The 25,616-nt window shown below is 52.3% G+C and overlaps 1 protein-coding gene across 4 annotated transcripts in view; it reads left to right on the top strand.

Annotated features, from left to right (window-relative positions):
* Positions 1 to 25,616, top strand: part of PPP1R16A (protein phosphatase 1 regulatory subunit 16A) — a 53,903-nt gene that overhangs the window by 11,775 nt on the left and 16,512 nt on the right. For all 4 annotated transcript variants that reach the window (XM_074986524.1, XM_074986523.1, XM_074986527.1 and 1 more), the window contains exons 2-3: positions 1,459 to 3,390; positions 23,016 to 23,086. In XM_074986524.1, the coding sequence (XP_074842625.1) occupies positions 3,141 to 3,390; positions 23,016 to 23,086 (321 nt within the window). In that variant the 5' untranslated portion in view covers positions 1,459 to 3,140. The remainder of the gene's footprint in view (positions 1 to 1,458; positions 3,391 to 23,015; positions 23,087 to 25,616) is intronic.

Raw genomic sequence — 25,616 nt, forward strand, 5'->3', positions numbered from 1 at the left:
GGAGATAAAACTGCTTCTCTCTGGCAGGTTGTGTTTACTTGACCCTTGCTGACTGGCCAAGCGTGTGGGGAGTAGCTCAGGGCCTGTTCTTGCTGCTGAACAGCTGCTACAAAGGAAAGCAGATGCTGACCGTGGGGGGCTGCCCCACGGTGTGATTTTAGTTGTGCACAGTGCTCCCCGGGGGGGGGGGCCTGAGGGAGGGAAGCAGAGGGGAGGCGTCAGGCGTTGGAAATAGATGAGAAGCTGGGACACCTGGGTTCCATTCCCAGGTCTCCTGCAGAGCAGCCGTCGCCTTGGACTCCTTGCCCCATAGGGATAATACCTCTGACCCTCCTCCATGTGTGTTACCCAGGCACCAAAGAGCCCTGGGCATAGACCGGGCCTGCACTGCATTAGGGGCTGTACAAATGTAACAAAAAGGCAGTCCCTGCCCCAAGGGGCCAAGCGTGCGGTGCCGTTCACAGCTGGCATAGGAGTGCTGAGAGCCTGGGAGCAGTCCCTCACTCGCTGCAGAGGTGCACGTTAGACCTGCGGAGCCGCTTCCCTGCTCTGGTTCAGTCGTGAGAGGCCTCAGCCAACTCTGCAAACTTCAGGTCCTTTGGTAAGAAAAGCTCTGGTATAATAGCCTGGCATGGAACCCCCCCGCCATTTCCTTTCCCCCGATGGCAGAGACTGGTGACCTTTCAAGGGAAAGGAATTGGGGGGGCGGGGTCCATGCCAGGCTATTATACCAGAGCTTTCCAGGGAGGGGGTAGCTAAGGTGAGTGCTTTGAACCTGTGTCCACCTTTTTCCATCTGTGTACAAAATAAATGTTGCTGTGTGCCGCCAGGAGAAATACCCTGCCGGCTGTGGGCGCTCCGCTGATCAGCTGGACGGCATTTGAATCTCTCCTGGGCAGCCACCCAAGAGATCAGTGTTCAGGGAACGCCGCTTTGAAGTGCGGAATATTCTTGGTCGCGGAGAATGAAACCGGGTGCGTGGGAGGTGGGGTGGCTGCGGCTATGTGGCTCCCCTTGTGAGTCAGACCCCTCTGTCAGCGGCTAACTCCCTGCAACTCCCTTCCGAGAGGGAGCTTTCCTTTTCGGTGGCTTACTGCTCTGCAGGCCAGCCTGCCCGAGCAGCCCCTGATTGCAGGGGAGGCTGTGCTCCCCGAGCCTTGGCAGGTCTGTTGGAATCTGCTGGCAGGAAGGTGAGCCCGGGAGGGCTGGCTGGGGCGGGCTGCTTCGGTGTGGGAGAAAGAAGCTTCCAGTCGCTACTAGCGAAGCAGCTCTGGGTAATTTGCTTAAACTTTGCTTGTAGGTTAATCTGGGATTAACAGAGGGCAAAGCCAGCCTTGGGCAGGGTGCAGAGCAGGGTCAGGGTCTTTGGGGAGGGAAGGGCAGGCTCTCTCTGCAGCACCTCTCCCCCAGCCGGGCCCTGACCCACTTTGGTTTGTTTCCTTGTTCCTTTCTTTGCAGGATTCCTGACGCGCCTCGCTCCTGTGTGTTGGCCCTTGCCAGCAAGACGCTCGGGCCAGCTTCCCAATGTCACCGTGACTGGCTTTGCAGGCAGGGAGGCGTTGCCAGCCAGTCCTGCGAGGCTGCCTGAGCGCTCGCTGCGGGATGCAAGCCAAGGGTTAGCGCTCCAGCCCCTGTGCCGCTCTCCTTTGTGTCCACTCCGGGAGAGGAAGTGCAAACAGACCGCTTCCTTCTGGAGGGCTTTCACGCAGCTGCAAGACGAGCACGTTTGCTTGCACAGTGCCGGGGCCGCGAGCGCAGGATTCCCCCTCCGACAATGACCAGTCCTGTGCTTGGCATTCATGGAGCACATGGGAAAACCTAAGTGGCCCAGAGCGGAGACCCCAGGGGTTTCCGGTTACAAGGACGGAGCGAGCACAGAACAGATTTCTTCTTGCACGGCTGTGACGGGATCGGACTCTGCTGTGGCTGTGATGAAACAGACGGGCGTGTGGATCTGCCTTTTCCTCCCGCTCCTCCTGCTCGATATTTGATCTCGCTCCTTTGGGGATTGCCGGTTTATGGTGGTAATAGGCACTCGATATTCACTCTCTTCCGGGGGGCAGCTGTGAATGATCTCTGGGGGGAGGACACCACAGTCAAGAACAGTTTTCTGGAAGAACCTGTTGGTTCCTGGTGCTGGGAGGAGCGTAGCATGGTGATCGCTGCTTGGCAAGAGAACAGCGGCAACTAAGCAGTCAGTACATTTTCCCCTGGTTTGAATCCCTGCCTCTTGCTCCATGAACACAGGAGGCAAAAGGGTGCACGTTAGCCAGGTAATTAACTTCAGAGCATGGAAAATAACTTTGCAACTCCCACCGTGAGCGTGCTTGAGAGCCCACTGTGCTGTGAACTGCTGGGGTGTAAAGGCCAGGGGGACTGGCACCCCTCTGACTTACTACAGGGCTGAACGGTAGCCCTGCTCTGGGGGAGAGCCACAGATCTCCAGGCTTAACCCCCCATGTCTTCTGTCTGCTGCAGCAGGGCGGGGCAGACCCAGAACTGATTGGGCTCACTGAGAGCCGTACAGTGGATGGCTGTATCTATTTCTGCCTTTGAATCGGAGCAGGCAGGGCAGAGGGAGCATTGTTTGAGAGTCTCGGGGCTGCCTTTGAAACCGTGTGTAGGTGGAAAGGGGCTGCAGAGACTCCAAGCCCCAGGAGCGGAGGTTCTGTCCCCGCTGTTACTCAGTCCCTGCGTGGCCATTGACTGGGCTTAGGGGTAGGAACAGCAGCGTCTCTCACCACCCTGCAGCGCGCTTTACTTGTTAGCTGGTTTGCATGGTAAGGGTTTTGCTGAAGGACTGCTGGCTTCCCGCTCACGTGGAAGGTCCTGGGTGTCTGAGACCTGCGGAGACCAGCGAGGCAGTCAGGGATAGGGCTGGGGATGGGGCAGAATCCTCTAGCCCCAGAGGGTGTGGCAGAGCCCCCGAAAGCAGCCAGGATCCAGGTGTAAGGCAAGTTTGTAACACTGAAGTCCTCCAAGGCTGTGGCCTGGCGACAGACCGTTTGAGGTGGTGCAGCTGATGCCCACCAGGGAGCCGAGATCCTTTCTCCTCCCTTCTCTGCACACCTGGGCTTTCAGGGCTCCCGCGTCTGGGCCCAGGACTTCTAAGAGGAGCAGTCTGAATCCCCGTCCCTGCCATGGCGGAGCACCTGGAGCTGCTGGCAGAGATGCCGGCGGTGGCACGGATGAGCACGCAGGAGCGGCTGAAGCACGCGCAGAAGCGCCGGACACAGCAGCTGAAGAAGTGGGCGCAATTCGAAAAGGAGAGCCAGGGCAGGAAGGCCAAAGCAGAGAAGAGGCGGAAGAACGGCAGCAAGGGGAAGCAAGTGCTGTTCCCGGAGAGCATCAGGCTGCTGGAGGCGGCGTCTCGCAGTGACGTGGAGGAAGGTAGGAAGGCCTAGCTGCCTGCAGGCTGGGGTGGGGGGTACAGGGTGGGTGCAGGAGGCTGCAGGTGCCGCCTGGCGACTTGGGAGGCTTCATTTGTAAAATATCTCCGGAAACGAAGGGCCCAGCCCCTGTGGGGTGTGGTGGGATCTCCCGAGGTGGGTAAGGAAAGCAGCTATATCGCTGCCACTGCTCAGCCCCAGGGCACAGGGACTGGACAGATCAACTCCCTCTTAAGCCAGAAAGGCCTCCGTGCAGGCTGCTCTTTCGAGGTGGGCGTCTTTTCCCTGGAGGAAGAGCGGAGAAGCCTGTTTCCATGGCCTAGGGCCCCGACACCACAGGCTGGGGCTGTGGGCCTCCGGCTTGTCTTGCAGCAAGGAATCCCAGCTCCCTCTTCCGCAGAGAACGCTGCCCATCCCGGGGTGCTACCGGCTGTGATAACGCAGCCGGTTCCAGGCAGAGCTTCCGCAGTCCGCTGGGGGCCACCGTCTCCACGTGGCGGGTTAGGGCAGTTGCCCCTCTGGGAAGGTGGCTTTTGGGTGCCTTCAGACGCTGTTTATGTGACGTAAACAAACACACCAGGGTGTGTGTGCTGGAAGGGACTGGTTCTGACACAGCAGCCTGCTTCCAGCACACCTAAGGAACACACTGTGCTGTTGACACTAACCCCTTGTTTGCAGCCTGGCCACTGGCCTGTGACTCACTGTGTACCATCGACTGCTGCCCGGCTCTCGGAGAGCAGAGGGGCCTCTGAGGAGCAGGCCTGGGCATCTCTGGCCCATGTGCATGGTGTCAGCATGGAAAGCAGCTAACTGATGCACACAATGTTGCAGGTCCTTCCAGCGTGTCCAACTCTGCTGGATTTTTCCTGGGCTCCCTCAACCTTTTGTCTTAAACTGGTAGCAAATCCAGAGCAGCAGTAAGTCCTGTACAGGCACTCAGGGCCAGCTGAAGCTAGCAGGAGGCACTAGCGGGGAAGGACAAAGGCGCACCCCCTCCATTCTTCTTCGGAGGCCCTGTACCATGTGCGTAGCTGCCTGAAGTTACTTCTCAGGGGGCTGGGCTTTGCGGTCCCAAATCCTAGGCCACGTGGTTGTCTCCGGCCAGGCTCCTTTCCCTCATATGGAGTACTGCAGCCTGCCAATGTTGTTTCCGGCTCCAGTGAAGGCTGCATGATGCAGGCTGCCAGGTGAAATTTGCCTCTGAGTTTTAGTCCATTCAATTCCTATTCTTTACGCACCAAAGGAAATAAATGACCAGGAGAAGGGGCAGAGAGGTGGGCACTGGGGGAAAGAGGTCGTAGGCACTGTTCCCTCTAATTTTTTCATTCATGCATAGAATAAATGTGATGTGTGCCAAGGCAAGTGCAGGGGAGGGGGGACTGGGGACTGGGGGGGCTCTGCTAATCATCTGGTCGGCACCCGAGCCTCTCCTGGCTGGCCAGCCAAGCGCTCCACTTGCAGGGAACACTGATCTCAGATTTCTTCTCTCTCTAACCTGTCTGATTTATTAAGTCATGTCTACTGCACCTCCTGCTGCACAAACAGCATTTTCCCTCCAGTGTAGCCAGAATGGTGCAAAGGCCAAAAGTCGCGCCAGAGCTCGACCCACCTGGGAGGTTTGGTTCCAGGAAGCAGTTGGATTTAATGAGGCAAAGCTCATCTCTGTCTCTTGCAGCTGGGTGATCATGGTTAGAGGTCAGGTTGTGTTGCAGGGGTGGTGCTAACATTTAACACAGGGCCTGCGGGGAGAGAAGCCCTGCAGGTTGAGGGTTTAGATGGAAAGAGAAAACGGGGCAAGAAGACCTTTTCAGCTGCTGCCCCAGACGCACCAAGTTTATATTCTGCAAATCCCACACTATGCTTCGCTTTTTTTAAAAAAGTAACTTCTGTGGAGTCCACCAGTTCCTGTGGGTTTTCGCTTCCTGAGGACTTTTGGAGGAGAGTTCTAACAAAATCTGCTGGCTCTGGTGGTGAACAGAGCCATTCAGTAACGGGCACCTGCAGCTGCTTGAGCTCTGTGCGGTACTGAGAAAGAGCTCAGCGTTAGCCAAGTGACGGAAGAGAGCGAACAGCAAACCTTGGCAACGCGGCGCTTTTGGCCTCTGCTGGCCATTACGTTGCCCGCTGAAGATGAGCTAAGGGTGTCGAGGAATATGGCTTTAACAGGGGCCTACAATTAGCTCTGTATCTTTATACTCGCTCGTGGCTACAGAAGGGCCCAAGCTGCTTACCTAATGGAGAGCTTACTAGGTGCCTGCAGCCTGAGGAGTGATCCAGTGTGCAGTCTGTATGAGTCAGAGGTGGCGGGTTCTCAGTGGCTGTGTAAATTATTCAGCTGTGCAGATGAGCTCGGGGACTCGCATGACTAGAAACACACAGCTGTGAAAGGCCTGTCCCAGCCCATCAAGTCCTGGGCCAATGCCCTGCTAAGCAGCCTGTCGTCCTGGCTGCTGAGAGTGATCCAGGATACAGCTCCTGGGACCCCCTCCATCTCTTGTATCTGCCTCTGCTGGCAGGCTGCTGGTCATTAGAACCATTCTCCTTGCCCGTGTCTGGCTTTGGAAAGGCAAAGCGCTTCTCCTTCCCCATCCTGAACTTTCTGGCTGCAGGGGGTTTGCGGGCTGTGGCCTCTCCACTCCTGTAGGCATCTTCCAGCCTCCTTTATTTCTGGGATTGGCAGAGCGGTTCTCCCCAGTCCCTGCTATTACTGCTGTTCGTTGGTTATTTAAGCAAGAACAGAGTGAGTGTGCCAGGGGTCTTGTCAGTTTCATTCCCATTAATTTCTCTGTGCTTGGGAAAGGTCTGAGCAGCACTGGAGGCCCTGGAGTTGGTGCGGACACAGGCTAAGTCTGCACTTCAAACGTTAAAGCCAAACTTGGACGAGTCACTTTACAAACCGTGTCTCACTCATTTCCTTGTCTGAAAGCGTGGTCAGGGGCGGGACCATGTATGCCAGTGCTTTGCAATGTCACAGGTAAAAAAAATCTGTACAGGTATAAGCTTATTTTTCATATGTTAATGTTGCATGGTCAAATTGGCCCCTGTGGAATCACCAGCGCTAATAACCAGTGGTAAGTACAGTCTCTTAGGCTGAGAGCAGCTGTCTGGGAGGTGATTTATGGGGGAGAGAATTCTTCCTAATCTTGCTTCAGTTCCCTCTTAACACTCTTATCCTCTGATTGGATTAAACAGTTTACAGCAGTATTTCTTTTCCCTCTTCTCCGCACTGATCACGGGTGGGCCAAATGCTGCCTGCCACGGATACTCCATGTTTTGAGTTTGTGGTGTCTCTCATTTTGAATACTGTGAGGTTCCCCCTGCAGTCGCAGGACCCAGCTTGCTTGCAGTCTTGAGCTGAGCGGCCCGGCTCAAACATTGCCTGCTGAACTTGTCATGCTTGGCACTTATTCTCTCTATTAGATATGAAGTGAGCTGTCATCTGCTCTGCTTTATGCAATTAGGGTTTATCCTTGGGCTCCTGGCAAGCTGGCAGTGGCTCTTGCTTCATTACAATGCTAGAGGCAGGGTCTTTGGGTTTTTGGTAGCCATGTGTAGGTAAGCAATGTTGGGTGCACCTGGATCAAAAGCTGAACATGTCTCCCTTCGGTGCCTGGAACTGGTCAGCGTGTCCTCTTCAGCTTCCTGTTTCTGAGGGTGATTGGCCCATTTTTTGGGGGAAGGAGAGACATTTTATCAGCCAGGGTGTAACACTCAGAGCAGAGAGGTAGTGAATTTCGTTTGCAGGATCAAAACAAAAACTCTAAGGAGAGGATGGGATCTATCCTGCCCTCTTTGTGCAAAGGCTCAGAAAGCACCTCTAAGGGAACCTGGCGAAGCAAAATGAAAGATGTAATCGGCGCAGCTCAGGGCAGGATTCACACTCGGGGCCTCTCATTGGGGTAGCAGCTGCTTCTCTGGCCCTCCTTTCCTGGTGAGAATGGGACCAATCCACCCTCTTCTGAAACTGAGCAGCTTGTCTGTGGTGATCAGCTAGGACCTGACACAAGTCTGACTGATTTATGTTTAGTTGTGGCTGGGGCCGGAGTTTCAAGACTAAGGGTGGTTCTGCACCCCCAGGACGGGTCGATCTAAGCAATGCAATTTGAGTTACGTTAGTCGTGTCATTTAAATTGACATAGTTTAGATCTACTCACTGCAGGGTCTGCACTGTGGGTGGGGTTGGGGGGTCAATAGAAAAGACTCTCCTGTCAACTCCCTTAACTTACCTCGTTCTGCTGGGCCGCCAGAGTTGACGGGAGAGGGATCGGTGGTCAATTGAGTGGGATTTTACTCGAATTGCTCTGTCGACCTCTGGTGGATCTGTGGCTGGAGACAAGCCGTACAGGCGGGAGGCTACTGCTTTGGGAAAGGCAGATGGAAGCGTCTGCAGTACGGTTTTGGATCCAGGCTATCAAGAGTGTCTTAATTCATTTTGGAGCTTTTAGTCATCAGATTCTGAATAGCTCCAAGAGTGGATTTGGGTCGCAAGTCAAACCCAAATAGAGTCCGTTAGCCCTTCGTTCACTGGTGCCAGCCCTCAAACCTTTGCTGTTATACCTCCAGGAACAGTGACTCTACCACAAAGTGCCAAGTGAGGCAGGGCTGGCTGGCACAGCACTTGGGTGGGGGTCCTTCAAGGAAAGCACAGGATGCTGAGACCCATGGTAATCATGAGTCAGAGTGTTATTACTGACTCTAGAGTGAGTACTCTGCTGCAGGAGTGGCTGGTGTTCGGCCCAGAGGTAGCACAGAAACCTGACTCGTTTGAGATCTCCTGGTGCTCTCACCAAGAGCTGAGGGGTCAGTACCTGTGTCTCCACCACAGTTTTGTTCTTGTGATGGGGGTCTGCAGTTATATGCAGTCTCTGTTCTCTGGATGCCCAAGCGGTTGAGCAGTGTTGCTGTGCGTTGTTGAATAGCATTGCTGGGGTTTTCCGGCATGGTTTCCAAGTGAGAGGGCCACTACGTTTGGGATGCACTGTCTGGCTCTGCCCCTCTCTCTCTGGGCAGACCGGATAATGACACGGTTTGGGCCACAAATGAAAAGGCAGACTGGCTAAAAATAGAAGTGATGTTAACCAGCTCAGTCGCTTCAGGCCTTGGATCTGGGCTTGAGTGAAGGAACAGAAAAGGGGCTTTGTGGCTGTTTGCAGTAACTGTCCTGTGGAGGAAAACTGCTGGCTCAGCTGGCCTGGGGCTGATGCTCTCTGTCCATGTAATAGGTGTGGCTTCCTTACATCACCCTGCCAGCTGAAAGGTTGACCTCTAGTGTCTTGGTTGCTGTGTAGGGTTGTAAACTCTCCAGGACTGGCCTGGAGTCTCCAGCAATTACAGATTAATATTTAATTAAAAATTATTTTGTGTGATGAAATCTCCAGGAACGTATCCAACTAAAATGGATAATCTGTCTCTGTGGCCTGTTCAGACCTTCACCACTTTGGTCCCAGGCCTGGACTAGGACCTACCAAGTCATTTTACACCCGTCACTAAACTGCCACCTGACAAGGCAATAACTCCTGCACATGACTGACCTGGGCCCCATTGGAAAGAAAAGGCTCCGAGTACCGCCCCCAGTTCTGTTATCTGTCTGCTGGTGTCTCAGGATAGTGTTTGATATTGTTCCTCAGCCCTGAGGAACTCTCTCTGGGGTTAGCTCCAGGGCCTGATTTGTCCCCTCCTCGTCAACATACTTAGAGTCAAAGGGTTGCAAGGGACCTCAGGAGGTCATCCTGTCCAACTCCCTGCTCAAAGCAGGACCAATCCCAACCAAATCATCCCAGCCAGGGCTTTGTCAAGCTGCAACTGAAAAACCTCTAGGGATGGAGGTTCCACCACCTCCCTAGTTAACCTATTCCAGTGCTTCTCCCACATCCTGGTGACACAGTTTTTCCTAATACTACCCGTATCAGACCATTGGGAAGATTGGCTGCCCACCGAGCCTACTCAAGCTCATAAAATCCTTTTGTGAAAACATGAAAGCAACAGTGCAATATGATGGATCTACATCGGAACCATTTGCAATGAACAGCGGAGTCAAACAAGGGTGTGTTCTTGCCACACCCTCTTTGGCATATTCTTCTCAGTTTTACTAAATTGCACCTTTCAAAACCCACGCAGCGATGTATTTCTCCACACAAGATTAGAGTTCAGTGATCTCTTCTTCAGTGGGGCAGTGGTCATTCCTTAGGCACTTGGTCAATTTTCTAATTGATTGGCTAAGCCAGCAGAGATGTCATGATCCACATTTATGCAAGAGGACAGTCCAATTCTGAGGTAGAGGAACTTGTCAGCTGCCTTAAGGACTGTATCAGCAGCAGCGATCACTGGAGCGCTAGGCTGTTTCCAAACAGGTTCAGGCGTCACTTCTTCTGTCTTCGTGAGGCTCGCTATGAGTTCAAAGCGGTGTGCTGAAATAACAAAGCGATCGAAAAGCTCCTGTGCACCCTTCACTGAATGAGCCAACAGTGCCCAGTCATCAGCAAACAGAAGGTCACGGATAGTTGTATTAACCACTGTAGTGTGAGTCTGAAGTCTCCGAAAATTAAAAATACTGCCCCTTTGCCTGCTGCAGATGATGAAAAGGAAGCTTTCTACATGAGCCTGAATTCAGTCATCTCTTCAATGCCTTCTAATCCAAGTTATATATATGGAGTGATTTTAATGCTAGAGTTGGTCAGGACTACACCACATGGCCAAAGGTGCTTGGACTTCATGGTGTTGGAAGTGAGAGCGCCAAATGGCACTCGTCATCTTCAGACTTGTGTGCAGAATATTACCATATGCTTGACTACTTCATCACAAAACAAAGAGACGTTTCTGATGTGATGTTGGCTTGCGAAGTGTGTGGCACTGGTTCCTGTTCTGACCACTACCTGGTACACAGTGTTATCTTGAGCCTTTGTCCACCAAAATGTCATCGTTCTGCTGTATGCTGGAAAAAAGTTTGATGTAGGTAAGCTTGAAATGCCCGAGACACAAGCGCTGTTTCAATGCAGTCTTGACACGTCCTTTGTCACCAGCACTGAAGGTCCAGAATGGTCACCTGCTATTGAGGAGGATTGGATTAACATCAAAGAACCAGCCTACAGAACAAAATAAATTAATGGAGATACACATCTCATAGAGCTGGAAGGGACCTTGGGAGGTCACTGAGTCCAGTCCCCTGCTCTCTCGGCAGGACCAAGCACCATCCCTTTTTTTAATCTATTTGTCCCAGATCCCTAAATGGCCTCCTCAAGGATTGCTCTCACAACCCTGGGTTTAGCAGGCCGGTGCTCAAAGCACTGAGCTGTCCCTCCACACAATTGCTGTCAAGATCCTTGGTTTCCAAAAACGCAGGTACAAGGATTGGTTGGACAACAAGGACAGAGATGTCCAAGTTCTTCTTGATAGGAGGAGTGTGACGCACCTGGCTTTGATCAACAGTAAGGAGAAAGGCCATCTTCCTGGACCAGTATTCAAGCTAAGCAGGAGGCACAAGTCAAATTACCCCAAGTTAAAGAGGACTGGTGGATTTATCAAGCAGTTAAACTCCAAGATGCGGCTAGTAGATGTGATTTTAAAGCATCCTATGACAGGCCGAAGGCAGTCTATGGGCCACGCATTGCTGACGGTACACCAGTGCCCTCTGTTGAGGGCCTCACTTTGATCACAGGCAGTGCTAAAATCCTTGACCGCTGGGCTAAACATTTTCACAAAGTATCGAGCCAGAGCTCAGCTTCTGAGAGCAGTGTTCTTGATGAGATTCCTCAGTGGACTAATGATTTACAGCTGGTCGTACCACCAACTCTTCATGAGGTACAAAAACTTGTTAAACAGATGAAATCTGGAGAGGCACCTGGCAGTGATGCAATTCTAACAGATACTTGTAAAGCTGCTGGTGAGAAGCTGATATGCTATCTCATCCGTTTGTTTAGTGCCATTTGGGAGAAGGAGCTACTCCCCCAGGACTTCAAAAATGCTCTGATTGTACACACATACAAGAGAAAAGGGGACCGTACACTTTGCGATGACCATCGGGGCATCTCTCTGCTCTCTATGGCTGGTAAGATCCTGGCCCACATCCTTTACAACTGGCTTTCGCTACACAGGTTCAAAAATTGGCATCATTCCTGAAAGCCAGTGTGGATTTCTTGCCACTCGGGGCACTGCTCACATGGTATTTACAGCCAGACAGATACAGGGGAAATGTAGAGAGCAACATCAGGAACTCTTGTGAGTTTCATTGACTTGACCAAGGCATCCAACACGGTCAACAGAAGTGGGCTCTGGAAAATACTTGGGCGAATTTGCTGTCCTGGAAAATTTATCAAGGTTATTCAGTCTCTTCCTGATGGCATGCGTGGTCGCATCCTTAACGATGGAGAGACATCGGCACCTTCTGAAAGATCAAATGGAACAAAGCAAGGGAGTGTCCCCGCTCCTCTCCTGTTCAACGTCTACTTTGCAATGATGCTGTTAGTTGCTTTTAAGGACTGCCCATTGGGCACACCTCGTCAGTTCCCTACAGATGGCAGTACTTTCAATCACCAGAGACTCCAGGCTCGCACTAAAGGGGTTAATCGACTTTAATGTCTTGTATAGACCTGGCCTAAGGCCTTTCTCTCTGGCTTAAGTCTCCGCCTTCGCTCTTTGCTCAACTGGCACCAGCTTCCTAAATACTGGTGGTGCAAAGCCTGTCTGCTCTGCAGCTCCTGCTTTCTGGAAAAGCTGCTTGTGTTTCTCTCCCTTGCCCACCCTGTTTTAGGCTGTGTCTGCGCTGTGCAGGGTTTTCAACTTTCCTTTTTTTGATGTCCCAAGATCAAAATGAGTCAAGTCAAAATATTGCATTCACACAGCCGCAGCATTGCGAAAGGCGGCGTTCTTGCTTGCAGCCACAGTTCACAGCCAGAGCAGCGCAAAAGGAATCTTCACGTAAGCTGATAATAGCCGTGCTTCATTCACACCTATTCATTCTCGACCTTGAAGGGGGGGTTGTTCGTAGAGACGGAATTATTCCGAGGGAAAAGCCTTTTCTCTCGACTTTTGCTGCATGGCAGGGGGAATGCTCTGAGGTATTGGTTTTCTGAAAGGTTCCCCCGCCCCCCCCAAAAAAACCCCTAAACCCACAAGAGTAGACAAGCCCTCTGTATCCCAGCTGAAAACAGGCCTCTTCCGAAATTTCACTTTTCTCTACTCCTGTTTGTACAAATATCTTAATTTGTACAGTAGCAACATTTAACTCCGTCTACAAATGTTGACATGACACACACATACTAAAGAAAGTACGGTGTAAGAGCTGTCATTGGTGGGGCTGAGATATGGGATTTCAGCAAACCCCTTACAGTAAATTAGCCTGTTGTGCAGTACGTTTAAAGTGAAGGCTTGGGCCTGTTCTCAGTAGTCCTTGCTGCCAGGGCAGGGAAGTGGGTATGGTATTGACAGGCGCTCTGAGCAGGCGGGATGGGAGACCGCAGTGGCACATGGAACCTGTGGCCAGGGTTGTCTGTTACTTTTGTAGAAGTGCAGCAATGTTTAATTGTCTTTTAATTTTTTATTTCACTGAACAGTTCTGTAAAGAGCCTTGAAAATATCCCTGGTGCAAAATCAGGAACGGAGCTGGGAGGTGGAAATCTCCCACCTCCTGCCTGGGGCAGGGGCAGGAGAGCCGTGGCCATACATTTCTTAAAGGTAGACTAGGGAGCAGACAACTCCCCAGCTGTGGGAGGGGGAGGGCCCTGCCACCAGTTATGCCTCAAGCTCCCTTCCAGCCCGCTCTGCTGAGCAGCCATGTGTGGCTCCTCAGCCAGCTGTGAGCAATCGTTGGACTGAAGCCTGGGGAGCACAAAGTCCCAAGCAGAGCACTGGAAACAAAAGATAAGATCATATTACTTTATAATAGTAACTTAATTTATTAGAGCGTATAAATTTATAATAGAAACAAAGCGTGCATGTTATTCTGCTGCCAGCCCTGTGCCTGCCGCAATGCCCCTTTTCTGACTGGCCGGGCAGGAAATGAAGGTTAGGTTCAGCAGTGGATGGGGCTGGGGGGCGTGCTGTGGGTGTGCCTTGCCAGTTGACAGTGGACACACGGAATTGCATCAGGAAGCAGCACTAGTTATGTGGTAGGGTTTAACCTTGGCGTGCCACAGATGTCCGGGGTAGAGAGCTTGCTGAGGGCACTTGCCTTCGTTACAGAAAGGGAGATGAGGTGCCCCAAAGTCCCCAGGGGCTGGAACCGATCTCTGAATAGGGAAGAACAGTTTAAAAAAAACAACTTTGCATTTATAGAACTCCCATAGGGTCGCAAACAATACTACAAGGGTTACTTCCGCCAGCCCTGAAATGCAGCCACCTCTGGGTGGCATGAATGTCAGCGTTTAGTAGCACACAGCATCACTACAGTGCGGACGAGGACAGGGAAGAATCATTTATCCACCAGAAACGACAGGGGGAATGGAAGAGACCTGCCGACGAGGGGACATTAGCCTTGTAGTCTTTAAAAGAAATCTTCAGTCTTTCCACCCAGAAATAGTCACAGAGAGGTCGCCCTGTTAGTCTGTAGCTTCACAAAACAAAAAAGCAGTCCTGTAGCGCTAAAAGACTAACAAAGTAATTTATCAGGCGATGAGCCTTCATGGGGCAGAGCTGGGTCTGTCCCACCAAAGCTCATCACCTGATAAATTATTCTGTTAGTCTGCAAAGTGCTACAGGACTGTTTTCACCCAGAAATAGCAACTTGGCTCTCCTGGTCTTGCTGGTGGGGCGTGCAGCTCTCACCCCTTCCTTGAAGATGTTGAACATTTGACCCCCTGGCACAGAGAGGGGGTTGTGGTGTAGTGACCAAAAGCCCATTTCCCCTCCCCCATTCCCATTTCCCTCTTGTGGCCCTTTGATCCCTTCCCTTCAGCTACCAGGGGGCTCTCCAGTCCCACCCGCTCCCCCACACCTCTCCTGGGGAAGTAGAAACCTACCAGTGCTGCTTCGCTCAGCATCGAAAGGGCACACGCCCAGCATCTCCCCTCCTTTCCTTAGCAGAATTTGGCCAGGACACCAGGGTCAGCACGACTGACTTACTCCATGGAAAGGCCAAGGGGGGCTCTACCTGTAAGCTCTGAACCCTCCTGCATCTGGGAGGCTCGTGTGCCACACAGTGCCGCCTGGCTCTAGGGCGAGCGCTACCTCCATGCTGACAGGCGTGGGTGGGGGAATCGCTGCTGCGTTACTAGAACCCTTTCCTCCTGCACATGTGCTGACCTGGCCTGACCCTGGGTCTCCTACGAGGGGTGGTAGGACTGCGGCCTGAGAGAGGCCAGGGCTGCAGCTCTCGGTGCTGTGTATACCTGCTTATTTCAGAGGCACTTCGCTGGTCTTTTCATTCACTCTCCCCTCTGACTCACTGGTCTCCTTTGTATCAATCCCCAGTTCTACCAGGTATTATCCCTCGTCTCCCTGACACAGCAAAGCCCTTACTGTATTACAGCCTGAAGAATAGCCCCCCAGCAGGCTGAATCAATATTTACTGGTTCCCTTCCGCATGCGAGGGCTGAGAATGGGTGTTTACTGTTTCGACAGGCAGTGACTCTTTGCTTGTTTTCTCTTGGTTCTCTGGGTTGCGAGTTGTGTAAGTTCCTGGCAGGCGCTAGTTTCCTCCTTTGTACAATGGTTGCTTCATATTGGCCCTTTCTGTTTTGAAGACTGCTGCAGTTTCCGCTCTCCGTGGTCAGCACTGGAACGTGGGAGATCCGTACCCCATGCCGCAGCTGCTCCCTCGGGACCTCCTGGGGCAGCTTCCCAAATAATCAAGGAGGCAAGTGTTCTCCAGGAAGGAATGGGAGATCTCATTCTCCTGGGATTCTCCTCCCAAGCCCACTGGCTCCCAAGGCCCAGCTCTTACCAGCCTGTATCAGTAGTGCCATGACATCCCAGCCTGTCCCCCAGGGCCGGAGGAGGGACTGCAGTGAGCTCTGGTTTGAGCCAGCACTTCTGGGCTCTTTCCAGCTCTGCCATTGACCTGCTGCGTGGCTTTAGACAAGTTGCTTTTAAGGTCTGCGCCAGATGTTGGAGGATAGGCAGCCACAGAGACCAAAGGGGACTGGACAGGGGTTCACTCGTTAGCCCGGGGAGCCAGTAATGCTAGTCATGGAGCCTGCTGAAGCCCCACTTTCCTCCGTCATATGGTGTAAAGTAGGTTCTGTAATGGAGGAAGACCAGCCAGGAAAGTAAGTTCTCCAAGTCAGTGCAGTCCTTCTGCACCCTTCCGATTCCGAAGGGGCCAGGATGGGTTGGGCACGCAGGCGTCCTCAGGAGATGTTTCCCTATCTCCTTGTTAAGTGTAACTCACATGCTTGGTCATTAACAACCAGTCCTGTGGCACTTCTGAGACTCACAGATTGATTAGGTCATGAGCTTTCTGTGGGTAAAAGCACTTGCTCTGAGGAAGGCATGGAGAGGAAGAACAGAATTCTGGGTTCGTACCATCACGGGGGGTGGGGGAAAGGAAGGCACCGGGGAAAGGAATTGTCCTCCTTCACTTAACAGCTCTCTAATTGTTACGGACTTGATGGTCTAGGAATCAGTAACAAGGCTGGTGCTGAGAGGTCAGGTTAAGGAACGAGATCTGCTGTGCTTGGCTCTGTATTGACGCACAACTGCCATATCAGGGTTGGTTAATATTTATCTATCAACACTGGTGTGTTTGGTACTTTGCAGGCCTCTAAGAGTATGCCTCCACTTAAGTGGGAGGTCAGTGCACTGTGATCGATCTTTCAGGGATCGATTTTTTTTTTTTTTTTTTTTTTTTTGCCACATTTGTGAAGACGCAGCGAAATCGATCTTCCTGGGCTCGGCCGTTGTTCCTGGTACTCCACGCTGACGTGTAGAGTGACGGATGTTGGTGCAAACTGAAAGATCCCTGATCTGCACTGGGGAGAAAGTCAATCCTGATACATTGATTCTGAGCTACACAAATGGCGTGCCTAGAATTGCGTATGTGGGATTGACTTTGATCACTAGGGTAGACCAGTCCTGGGATCTTACGTTCTACAAACAGAGAATTATGAAAACAAAAAACTCCACGTGACGAAGCACTAAGGGATGACGAAATCGCCTTAGCATCCCAAGTACCAGAGGGGGAGCCGTGTTAGTCTGTATCTGCAAAACAACAAGAAGGCCTGTGGCACCTTATAGACACAGATATTCTGGAGCATAAGCTTTCGTGGGCAAAGACCCATTTCATCAGATGCATCGTTCTGTTCACAAAGAGTGCTGCTCAGTCATGTCTAGGGCCCTACTAAAATCAGGGCAATGGAAGAACGCATCACAGACCATAAATGTGGTCTCCCTCTCTGAAATCTGTCTTTTGTGGGCTTTTATCCTATATCATACAGATATCATGGGGAGACCAGAGTTTCCCAAACAGTGGGTCCTGACCCAAAAGGGAGTTGCAGGGAGGTTGTGTATCACCACCCTTATTTTTGCACTGCTTTCAGAGCTGGGCAGCCAGATAGCAGCGGCTGTTGGCCAGGCACCCAGCTCTGATGGCAGTGCCACAATCAGCAGTAGCACAGAGGTAAGAGCGGCATTACTGCACCTGCCCACCCTTACTGCTGCGCTGCGTGGTCAGAGAGTGGTGGCTGCTGACTGAGGCTGCAGCACTGCAGGCAGCAGTGGTGAAGGAGGGGTGGCACTACTGTATAATGCTACCCTTAGTTCTGTGCTGCTGCTGGCACTGGCTCTGCTGTCGTAGCTTCAGCCAGCAGCCGCCGCTCTCGTGCTGCCAAGCTCTGAAGGCAGCACCTCACCAGCAGCAGCACAGAAGTAAGGGTAGCAATGCTGTAACCCCCCTACAATAACCTCACAGGTCTCCCCATCTCCTTTTGGTCTGGGATCCCAGCATTTACCACACTGTTCAGCTTCAGATTTCAAAAGCTGACCTCATGAGCTTTACCATTTTTAAAAACCTGTGCCTGCGCGACTGACCAGAGTGGCCTGTGAATTTGGTCGGGCCCTGGTCATGTTGCAGTTGCGTTTTGAGTTGATTAATTAGGCCTGTAATGGGAATACGTGGCACTATTGTAGAGGGGCGTAGTGGCACAGCCTGGTGGCCTTCAGGAGGGGGGTGGTGGGGATACAAGGTGAGGAAGGTTGTGCCCTGCAGAGGGGGCTTTAGAAAAAGTGGAGGAGGAGGACTGGGACGTGCTGTGCCCCTGAATGCAGAGAGGGGCGGTGGTGACGGGGAAGCGCTGTAAATCCCATGGAAGGAGGGGAGCTGGTCTGGTTAGTGGAGGAGGGGGCTTTGGACACAATCGGGAGAGGGAAGTGGTGAGACTTGGCAGAACTCCCAAGGGATTCTGACTGGGTGGCAGGGAACAGGCACGACTGAATGTGGCTCTTCCCTCCGTGACCTTTGCGTCTCTACCCTCATAAAATAGTGGCAATGAACCGTCAACAAACCCTTACTTAATAGCCTTGTTCAAAGGCTGACAGTCTGCTTACCAGCCCTCCTGCGCTGGAGTGTTAAGTGAGCACTAACTGGGATCTGGAGATGCCTCTCCTCTCCCTGCTCATTGCCCAGTTGGACATATTGTGAGGGTTTTCACTTTCCCATGAAACATCTGCTGTGGGTCGCTGCTCCCGGCAAGACCACTGCACTGTGCGTCCAGGACTACCAAGGCAATTCCAGCCGATAGAGGGACACTGCAGCCCAAGTGTCGAGGAGAGACTGGGAGACGAGATTTCTTTGGGTCAACGGCGGCTTTGTGTTCCTCCTGGGTTGGAGAGACTGCGAGTGGTTAAGCCTGGGGATCGGGGGGGGGCGGTTTGGGGCTCAGGGGGTTAAGGCTGGGGGTAGCGGAGTGGTTTGGGGCTGAGGGGGTTAAGCCTGAGGGCAGTGGGGTGGTTTGGGGCTGCGAGAGGTTAAGCCTGGGGGCAGTGGGGCGGTTTGGGGCTGAGGGGGTTAAGCCTGGGGGCAGTGGGGTGGTTTGGGGCTGAGGGAGTCAAGCCTGGGGGCAGTGGGGTGGTTTGGGGCTGCAAGAAGTTAAACCTGGGGGCAGTGGGGCGGTTTGGGGCTGAGGGAGTCAAGCCTGGGGGCAGTGGGGCGGTTTGGGGCTGAGGGAGTCAAGCCTGGGGGCAGTGGGGCGGTTTGGGGCTGCGAGAGGTTAAACCTGGGGGCAGTGGGGCTGTTTGGGGCTGAGGGAGTCAAGCCTGGGGGCAGTGGGGTGGTTTGGGGCTGCAAGAGGTTAAGCCTGGGGGCAGTGGGGCGGGTTGGGACTGCGAGGGGTTAAACCTGGGGGCAGTGGGGCGGGTTGGGGCTGAGGGGTTAAGGTCTCTCTAAGGGCCAGGGGCTGACAGGCCTGGTTCTGCCCCCATGCTGCATACAGGCTGAAGTACCTGATGTAACAGACTTCTTTGCGAGCACAGCCACGTTTTCTCCTTACACAGCCCTGCGTCTGCTCAGTCATAATGGAGTATCTTCTTCTGCGTCGAGCATCACCACTGATCCGAACCGCTCTGAGGAGCAGGGTGGGCCCACAGGTCCAAAAGGATCCTTGGTTCCGTGGTAATTCTGGCTGAGCCGTTGCCTCAACACGTGACCTTGATAATCTGGTTGATCATGTGCCTTTTTTAACCCAGCTGGAAAACGTTGAAAAGAGCAGGAGGAGCCTCCAGGGTAAAGCCAATAGTTGCTTTTGAGCTGATTCCTGAGGAAAGAAATTGCATTACAGAATCTTTTATTGTGGATGGCATCAGAGCGGGATCTCCAAACCCTTCGAAGAGCTGAGCAGCAGAGAGATGATGAAATCTGGGCAAGAGAGGGAAAAAAAGATGCCATGTTTTTATTGTACTCTTAGATTGGCTAATAGCACCTCTGGGTGGAAGCATCCAAAATTTGCATGTTTGGATGTTTAAGGAGTCGGACCGTTGACGAGGCAGAATGACCCAGAGGCCGGGTGCTGCTGTGGGGGAAGCGTTGACCTGATCAGAGGCATCTTGTGTGACAGAGCAGAGAGGAGGATGGTGATCCATGAGTGGGCAGGGGAGAGAAAAGATGGAGGCGAGCTGTGGGGTTTAGCTGGGGCAGGGCCACCAAAGCAGAGTTCTGTTTTGTTTCGGGGCTTTAGATGCCCCATCACCCTAGTGATGGGCGCTTCACAATCCCCAGTCCGCCCCACGAAAGCTCATCACCTAATAAATCATTTTGTTAGTCTTTAAAGTGCTACAGGACTGCTGGTTTGATTTGTCAGGATACCGACTGCCATGGCTGCATCTCTGTAACTAACCCCCAGTGGGTTTATCTTCACAGTCCTGCTGCAAGGCAGGGTCTTGGCCTGTTCTCCTTGTTCTGAAGGCAGGAAGCTGAGGCACTGGGGGCAGTAAGTGACTTGCCTAATGCCCCCAGAAGTCTGTGGCTGAGCTGGAAGTTGGACCCAGGTCTCCTACAGCTCATTGCAATGCTCAGGCCTAGATTGTTGCTTTGCTTTCTCACTGGAGATCTAAGCTGTTGTTTTGAGGGGCTGGTGGAATCCCATTTCTTTGTGTCTCACGAGAGCGAAGAGCAGCATCCTGTGAGATCTGAAGAGCCGGATCCTGGGAGGCCGAGCTGAGGACTTCAGCAGAAATGAGAGGAGCCTCTCCAGGTCGTAACTGTGGTGGGTCTGTCCCACAAAAGCTCACCTGATAAACTATTTTGCTAGTCTTTAAGGTGCTACTTGACTGCTTTGTTTTGAAATCATAACTGGTGTGACTTGCTGCCTGTAGTGGAGAGCGCTCCTCGCTGTGGAGCAGATTGTTTTGCAGGCAGGACAGCTAGACCCAAGCCGGGCCTTGTCTGAACGCTTTGTTACTGATTTCTCTTGGTGCTGGTCCTCATGCAAGTGGTACTGCCCACAAGCAGACTCGAACCTGGGACCTCTGGAGCTGAGAGCAGGCACCTCTACAAAGGGAACTGAAGGGCAGCTGGCTCTCAGCTGAGGCCGTACAGGACAGTGATTTGTTCTCTGTGAAGTGGTCTAGGTACCACTACAGGGGACAGTTAACCACACATAGGTGTGTGTGTTACACAAGGACAGCACCTGCAGGCTGCGCAGGGAGAACCATCCTGCACAGATGCAAACTAACTAGATGAACCAGTTCTCCCTCACCCTGCCAGGAACTGGAGGTGTTTCTGAAGTAAGCTGTGCCACCTGCAGCCTGTCATTCTCTAGTTTGCTGGCAGCTCTCAAAGCTGAGAAGGTGATAGGGCTGCCTGCGTCAGGGCCCTGAAAAAAGGACCATCCCAGGCCACCTAAGACATCCAAGGGGGACTCTTTCACAAGAGCAGAAGCATCCACTGCGGGGGGGGGGGGTCCTGTGGATGGAGGGATGTTTCGATTTGGGGCAGGGGAGTCGGTGAGAAAACTGAGCCGTGCCAGCTTTATGACCTCTTGGGCGTTGTTTGACCGCTTTACCTCAAGATTTAGATTGAGGGACAGTAAGAGATGGGAGAAGATTCGCATCATCTCCCATAGGGACCAGTGCAGGACTCTTCCTTACTCTGATGACCTCTAGTGATTTGTGGAGGCAAGTGTGAGATACTTCCAAGGCCTATGGCAGATCACAGACATGCTGATTTCCTTATGGCTGGTGGGGCTAAGACCTGATCAGCTGAGTAAGTTTAACTTACTCTGTGTGGCAGTGGGATGGTTTTGGCCCTCTCTGGGTCTGAGATGGTTGGTAGTTCAGTCTCCCTGGGAAATAGCTCTTGTCTTTAACTGTTGGTTTTACTTTCCTCTGCCCTTCTCTGATGTTTCCTTCTAAAACCTGACCTTGCCCTGTTGCCATCCACTCAGTATGGTGACTAAGGCACAGTTTGTCTTAATGTAATGCCTACAACGTTTTTCCCCCCAGCCCACCTACAACCGGTCAAAAATTGTGCGATGGATTGAAGCTTAACTGTGACCCCATAAGTGCTTAAAGCTGTGGGCACTCCAGCATCTTCACTCAGGTACATGGACACAGGTAATGTCCTGCACCTGCTAGGACTATAACTGCTTCCTACCCGCTCCTGTGGTTCTGTGCATGGTGGCAAAGATTGCATCTCCCAGTGCTACACCGTTCCTTGCTGGACAAGAGTCAGCAGCCAGGGAAGAAGGAGTGGAGGATCTGACACTGTCTGTGGGGTCTTGCGCAAAGACAACCAGTCACGTCCCGGCCTAACGCAGCCCAGCAATGAGAGAGAGAGAGAGATGGGAGCCATAATACATTTTATTGGTCCCACTTTGCTTGGTGAGAGAGATGACCACACCGACCTTGTATCGCTAATATCCTAGGACCAGCACCACTGCAACATCCTGGCGTTGCCCAGTGATTGACGAGGCTAGAGAACAGGCTCATAGGAATACTCCCCTGTCTGGCTGCCCTGGAGCTTCTGCACAGCGGCGGGGCTTGTGAGTCGCTGGGTCCCAGCATACAAAATCACCCTGCACTTGAGGCGGCTCATACACAGGTGACAGCTCATTTTAAAACCCAGCCCCTGAACCTGGATTTGCATGTCTATTGCAGGGACGCCCACAGGCTCACGTCACCCCGCAGAGGGCAGAATTCCATTTTTAACATCGATCAGTTTGACAGCTCGTATTGATATTTGCTTTAACTCATTTTTCTATTTTTATTGACTTAAATTTTCTCTTGCCCAAAAGTGTTGTTTTAATAATTTTTTTATGTGTATTGATTTTAATTTGTGGGAAGTTTATGGTGAGCTCGGACAATAATTATTTCAGGACAGCAGAGATTGATCCAAAAAATTAAAGATCCAAAAATTGTCAACATCACATGTCAAAATATACCCCCTAAATAGCCTTACATCATGCCCTGGTAGGTTCTCAGGAAAAAATTTCTTCCTTTGCATCTGTAAACTTCATTTGTTATCACTGGAAATATTTGTTGTCTGCTTGTGTACGTTCAGCGAAATCAGTGTTTACCAGTAAGACTCTAACTCTTCCCATTTCCTTTCACTGGTTCTAAAGAGCCTGTCCTTTAATGTGAAGGCCTCTTGGTGGTAACTTTCTAGTCGATGGAGGTGAGAAGTGGAGGAGGGTCTGGCCAATTTTGTGATTTTCTTCCAAAAGCAGAATACTTCCCTCAAGGCCCCCTGCCTCCCCTGCTTTTTCCTCCTCCTCCATAACCCACCTAACACTCCTCTTTCAGCCTCTCTTTACATTTAAATCCCACCCGGACCCCTAGCCACCCAGGATTTCTTTGTCTGCAGCTCTGCAGTCTCTGCTCTCTCTTTCTTGATGTCAGGCCATCAAACCTCAATTCTTTCCAGACCAGGGCACCGGCCAGTGCATGGGGCACCACCCGATCTTTCCGGCGCGAGTTCTGTTTCTAGTTTGTCTGGAAGAAGACATGAGAGCTGTGTGTGATGCAAGACTGTTTTCCCTCCCAAAGGGAAGTTACTTGCCCCTGTACTCTTCAGGACTCTGTGTGGGGCAGAGGAGAGGGGGATTTTCAAAGGTACACATGGCAGGTAGGCACTTAACCACCTTGGAAGTGTTCAGCTGTCTCCTCTTTCTGCCTTGATTACACCTCTCGGAAATACCTCACGTCCCGCGCCCCAGTGACCCGTGTGCGTGGAGACCCCTGTCTAAAAGCTCTTTGTTTTTACAGTTCGCCAGTTCCTTCAGAGTGGCATCAGCCCCAATTTGTCCAATGAAGATGGCCTCACTGCACTGCACCAGGTAAGCCGCCTTCCCAGCTGCCCACTGGCAGGAGACCTGTCGGCTCTTGAGCCTGCCCCACATCTGCTCTTTCGCTGCACTCACTTCTCAGTGCCCAGTCCTCGCGCTTCTCCTGCTCACTGCACTCTTCTCGCACCCCCACTTGCTCTTCCGCCTCCGAACTTCCCTTCCCCTCCCTTCCCTTCCTCCAGCTGCACTGGGATGGGAGGCTGTGACATCCAGGCAGCCCCTCCCCAAGTCAGTGCCCAGCCAGTCCTGTGCAGGTAATGTGCCCCGACTCTCCTCCTTTCTTTCGCCACCTTCCAGCTAAACGTGTCCCTTTGCCAGCTGGCTCTTCTTGCCTGAGCCCAGGCCGCCGCTCCCCAGGCCCTCACTGAGTGACGGCAGTGCGCCGGCTTTGCAGGAGGGAGAGGCTCAGAAGCTGAGTCTGTATTTTTCTTGGTTGACCTGAGCGGAAGCTGCAGGTTCTAGACGTGATTCTGGAGGCACCACCTGCTGGTTCCAGCAGGCTCGTTCCTAGTGGCTAATTCCCCTGTGCTCCAACCCTTGGGTCCTGCTGGTGCGTTAGCAGCCGCAGAGACCAGTGCAGCTTGGAGATAAGTCCCTTTTCTTGTCCAAGGACTGTACCGTAGAAATGAGTGCGTCTTTGCCCACGAAAGCTCATGCTTCAAAATACCTCTTAGTCTGTAAGGTGCCAGAGGACTTCTCGTTGTTCTGCCTGAGCTCCTCACTCTTAAGAGCTTCCTACATCGAGCTCTCTCAGTGATGATTATCAAACGTCTTGCTCTTCTCCAGCACTTTCCAGAGCTTCACAAAGTGTCTGCACGCGTTTGCTCTCTCACTAGCCTTCCTGACCCCTGTGGAAGATGTGCTGCTCAGAGTGGTTGATCTGAGCCACCAACAGTCTGCGTTTCCTTTCCTTGATAGCCCCGAGCACAGATCGGTGCCTTTATCTGTGTGTGTCAAAACCTGCGCATTTTACAGCTGTGGCATGGAGGGGAGGGGAGCTGCTCAGTGGGTGTTAGTTACAGAGCTACGCATGGAACCTAGGAGCTGCTGAATCCTCGTTCTGTTCTTTACCCAAGCAGTCCTGTGGCACCTTATAGACTAACAGATGTCTTGGAGCGTGAGCTTTCATGGGCAAACACCCAGAGGCGCATCTGACAAAGCAGGTCTTTGCCCGCGGAGGCTTATGCGCCAAAATGTCTGTTAGTCCATAAGGTGCCACAGGACTGTTTGTTGTTTTTGAGGATACGGACTAATGCGGTTACTGCTCTGATACTTTTTACCCACAGGCTGGTCCTGTCCAGCAGGCTCCAGTCTGAAGGGCTCTCCTGGACCATTGCAAACTAACACAGCGTGAATCCCAGCTGCTAAAACACAGTGAACCGTGGCGATTCCAGCCCAATCACTGCTGGCTCACCCGGCAGCCGGGAAACCTCTCCCTTTGCCCCCCTCCCCCGCAGTGGGGAGCCTGTAGCTACAGAGCTAAGTAAATAATGAAGCGATAAAATGCAACTGGCCGTTCACACCTAGGGTGCCCTTAGGGCAACAAAGAGTCAGCTAATTGAGCAATAACTGCCAGCAGGAGGCACTTCCTAGAGGCTGAGGACTGGCTCAGAGGAGTCAATAGCCTGAGACGCTGCCCGGGCTCCTTGCTTCTCTTATGGACTAACAGATATTTTGGAGCATCAGCTTTCATGGGCAAAGACCTGCTTCATCAGATGCATCTGATTAAACGGGTCTTTGCCCACGAAAGCTGATGCTCCAAAATATCTGTTGGCCTATAAGGTGCCACAGGACTTCTTGTTGTTCTCGAAGATGCAGACTAACTCACTCCCTCTCTGATGCTTCTCTTATGGGGAGTTAGTCACAGGGAGGCAGCCCTGTTAAAGTCTGTGTCTTCACAAAACAAGCAGTCTTCTAGCACGGTAAAGACGTGGGCATGTGGTAGTCTTCAAGGTGCTACAGGGCCAGCTTTCTGCCTGGGGAGCTCTCTCCATTACTTCTCCCAGCAGATGTGTCTGAGGAAGCAGACTCTGGCCCCCGGCATCATCTGGCTTCCCTCCGTTCACCCTCGCGGCCTTTGGTGGCATGTGCACCTCTTCTGTAAGCTCGGGGTAGCGAAACCCTTTTGCAGTCTGGTCTCCTCCAGGGCTCTACTGACAACTTACCCCAGTCTCTCTGTGAATCGGAGCCGGCTGAAGCCGCCCTTGCTTTTAATAAGGAGGGAGGGGCTGGTGGAGGTTCTGCTTTGAAATGCCCTATCTTGATGCCAGGGTCTGTTAGGGACAAAGATCCAGGTAATTCACACTATTACCCTTTCCTCGATCTGCGGCAGAGGTCAGAGAAGCAAACGAGGTCAGGGCACGTAAGGAAAGGGATAGAAAATGATGTGGAGAGTAGGATGACACTGTTCTATAAATCACTGGTAGGACATGCTCATGAGGCTTCACTGGAGCTCATTGCCTAATAAATCAAATGGTTAGTCTTTAAAGTGCTACAGGACTGCTTGTTTTTTTGTGAAGCT

The sequence above is a fragment of the Carettochelys insculpta genome, chromosome 2, assembly GCF_033958435.1.
Source record: "Carettochelys insculpta isolate YL-2023 chromosome 2, ASM3395843v1, whole genome shotgun sequence".
In the NCBI taxonomy this organism is placed as follows: domain Eukaryota; kingdom Metazoa; phylum Chordata; order Testudines; family Carettochelyidae; genus Carettochelys; species Carettochelys insculpta.